Source organism: Cyprinodon variegatus, unplaced genomic scaffold, assembly GCF_000732505.1.
Source record: "Cyprinodon variegatus isolate N-32 unplaced genomic scaffold, C_variegatus-1.0 Scaffold589, whole genome shotgun sequence".
NCBI lineage: Eukaryota > Metazoa > Chordata > Actinopteri > Cyprinodontiformes > Cyprinodontidae > Cyprinodon > Cyprinodon variegatus.
In genome coordinates this window covers 490,264-493,975 of record NW_015151042.1, presented here as the reverse complement: position 1 = coordinate 493,975, position 3,712 = coordinate 490,264, and the positions used below count along the sequence as shown (strand labels likewise).

Here is a 3,712-nt window from a genome sequence, read left to right as displayed (position 1 = left end):
TACCTAATAAAGTGGCTGGTGAGTGTAAGTGCCAAGGCAGGAAGAAGAGCTTTTGACTTTCCGAGTCGCATCATAAACTTAAGATGGTCTTCTAACTGTTCTTTTTTCTACTTGAACATTATCAGATAATTATAAAACACATTAGAATTTAAACAACTAGAACTTCCTGCATCTACAAACTGTACTATGCGGTGGATTGAACCCCAGTCGGTCTCAGCAGATGGCCGCTCACTCTGAGCCTGGTTCTGCTAGAGGTTTCTTCCTGTTAAAGGGGGTCTTTCCTCTCCACTGTCGCTACAAGCATGCTTAGTGTGAGGGATGAATTGGGTTGAATTGTTTCTGTAAAGGGAGGTGAGATGATGATGGGAATTGGTCAATTATTTATCCACTTTAGATGTTACACGAGTTCAGAAAAGTGTCCGAAGCTGTAGACAGGTTGACAGGCCTCTAGACCATGAAGTAATATGAAAATACTTCCATGTTAACATTCCCATAAAGATAGTTCATATTTTTTGGTGATGTTTCTGTTGTGATTTGTTCTCCACCTTTACTCTTGATGTGTTTTTAAATAATATTCTAAATGTGGGGTTTTCTTCTCTCTTTTAATGACTTCCTAAAGAAAGTTTTTTTTTTTTGTCTGTGTGCATCTTCAGAAAACATGTCATTATAGGTCCTAAATATCAGTAGATATTTTTTTCTGTAGTACTGTGCAGTAGAGAGACATAACCAGAAGTCAAATCTTTCCTCAGTCACGACTCTGCCAGTGAAATGGTGAGTCACACAGAAAACACATCAGGGGGAAAATGGCAAAAATGTCACGTGTTCCGGAAACATTTCAATCATTAAACGATGGAAATTATTGTTTTGAACGACTGGTTTAATAAAAACAGACAACAATAATGCAACTAAAGTGATGATTGAAATGTACAATGGTTTTAAATCTAGCACGGCGTTGACGTCATCGTGTTTAGGCGGTCGCAGAGACAGCCTGTACGTAAAGCCGGCGCGCGTGCATTTTAACGTGTGTCCTTGCTAGAGGCGACCCCCTTAATGTCGGCTTACTGTTTGCTCTGTTTAAGGATTCCCACCATGAGCCGCAAACAGCGACATTAGCGCTAACAGCAACGTTAAGCTGCGTCCATTCGCACGCGCGCTCTCCCTCATTCACACGCACACATCACTACGGTCACCGCACGCGCCCTCCGTCACATCTGTGAGAGGTTAGGAAGGAAGCTAGCTAACAGGATAGTGTGGAAAAAAAGCCTCGTTTTCTCGCGTTGTTATGTGCGGACTTTGCCTTTAAGTGACGGATTATCTAGATTCGCCCTCGGCTGAGCGGGAGCCGCCATGGAATGCCGTGTTCTGTCCATTCAGAGCCATGTAGTCCGGGGATACGTGGGCAACAAGAGCGCCTCTTTTCCATTACAGGTAAATGCAAACTGCATGCTTCCATTATCGGACACAACACGACCCTGTCTGGGGTCCCAATTAAGACCAAAAACCGCCCCTGCCTCCCAGCTAGCTTCTATCAACAAGCACAGAAGTGTCTCAATACTTTTTATTAAACATACTGTTGATATGTCATATAAACGCTTTTCTAATGAACAGAATATAAAGCTTTCTGCTGTTCTCTCTGATCTAACCCGCTAATTAAGCTCAGATTACCAAAAGTGGGAAGAAATGGGATTGCGGGTTCGAGGCTGGACACCTGTCACTGAGGATGCGTGATAATTGAGTCATCATGATGCTTCTAGGCGGTCTCCCGCACGATCCCCGCAAAAACAACGTTTCCCATTCAGCCAACTGGAGGGTTGGAATTAAGGACTATAAAATGCGGATTATCTTTATAAACCATGTGCTGTTTGTAACAAGTGTCTGCAATTGAAATGATAAAACCCAATCATTGCATTATTAAAACAATCATGGTGCAACTGTTTAACATTTGGCATCATGACAATGTAATAAAACATTTATTCTTAAGTAAAGGCAGTCTATAATTTTAATCTGGATTACATAAGTAAGGATCAGTGGCTGTCTCTGATTTTGCTGCTACATAATAATTATTATGGGTGTAAATCAGCAGCTTTGTTTGCAGATTTTAAAGGAGTCTGTTACTCTTTCCATTCAGTTCACAAATGTGTGATCCATATAATATATGTGTCCAGCCAACACTATTATTTATTTTGATATCAACTTAGCAAAAAAAATATCTGATCACCTGTTTATGCAGATAAATTATCTCATTTTTGCGTTTATGTTGTTAATTATCCAATCAATTTGGAGCCATGTTCTTTTTTACACCCCCAATGATTATAGAAATCACTGATCTATTAGTAAAACTGAACAGCTGAATTGTTGAGAAATCTCTAAATCATCATGTCACAGACTCAAAACATTTGCACCATATATATTAATGCTCTGAACTTCCAGATCATATTGCACCATGTTTTTTCTCCCACACTGTTTACATTTGATCACTGCTGCACTTTAAGCAATAGAAATGTCATGAAGGCTGTGCAAAACGAAATGTAGTTTTGTAAACACTGTGTGCATACAAAATGACAATAAAAGTTGTCTTAGTCATCTCCTGCAGGCATGTTGCTGGTTGTCGTTATCAAAGTGTAGTAAGACATTAAAAACAAAAATTTTCTTTTAAACCTGCTTTTAAACACTGCTTGAATAAAGTCCACAAATTGTCATTTTTATTCAGCATAGCTAGATTGCTGAAAGGGAAACTGCTGTACTTTCCCATTGTTACCCAAAGAACAACGAAACAGGCTTTAATTAGAGGAAACTGGACTTTCACTCAGTTTTTGGAAGACGACTTCTTCCAGGAATCTTTGTCATTCTGTTAACTCGCTCTTCAGCAAACTGTAGTTAGAGTTTTATGTTTTTAAGCACGGAGATACGTCTTTATAAGACACATTCACGTTCTAAGTTGGATGCAAATCAAANAGAGTTTTATGTTTTTAAGCACGGAGATACGTCTTTATAAGACACATTCACGTTCTAAGTTGGATGCAAATCAAAGTCTCCTGGTGTTCTCCTTGTGTTCTCCTGGTGTTCTCATGATGTTGTCCTTGTGTTCTCCTCATGATCTCCTGGTGTTCTCCTAGTGTTTTCCTGGTGTTTTCCTGGTGTTCTCCTGGTATTCTCTTGGGTTCTCCTGGTGTTCTCCTCATGTTCTCGTGGTGTTATCCCGGTGTTTTCCTGGTGTTTTCCCTGTGTTTTCCTGGTATTCTCTTGGGTTCTCCTGGTGTTCTCTTCATGTTCTCGTGGTGTTATCCGGGTGTTCTCCTGGTGGTATCCTGGTGTTTTCCTGGTGTTCTCCTGGTGTTCGATTGGGTTCTCCTGGTGTTCTCCTGGTGTTATCCGGGTGTTCTCCTGGTGTTCTCCTGGTGTTCGATTGGGTTCTCCTGGTGTTCTCGTGTTCTCCTGGTGTTATCCTGGTGTTTTCCTGGTGTTCCCTTGGGTTCTCCTGGTGTTCTCCTGGTGTTATCCGGGTGTTCTCCTGGTGTTCTCCTGGTGTTCGATTGGGTTCTCCTGGTGTTCTCGTGTTCTCCTGGTGTTATCCTGGTGTTTTCCTGGTGTTCCCTTGGGTTCTCCTGGTGTTCTCCTGGTGTTATCCGGGTGTTCTCCTGGTGTTCTCCTGGTGTTCGATTGGGTTCTCCTGGTGTTCTCCTCGTGTTCTCCTGGTGTTATCCGGGTGTTC

At 41.5% G+C, this 3,712-nt stretch overlaps 1 protein-coding gene across 1 annotated transcript in view; it reads left to right on the top strand.

Moving 5' to 3' along the window:
• The first annotated feature begins 1,009 nt into the window (after positions 1–1,009).
• Positions 1,010–3,712, top strand: part of LOC107095982 (pyridoxal kinase-like) — a 34,393-nt gene continuing 31,690 nt past the window's right edge. Inside the window, exon 1 of the mRNA XM_015392392.1 lies at positions 1,010–1,428. Within this exon, the coding sequence (XP_015247878.1) occupies positions 1,348–1,428 (81 nt within the window). The 5' untranslated portion in view covers positions 1,010–1,347. The remainder of the gene's footprint in view (positions 1,429–3,712) is intronic.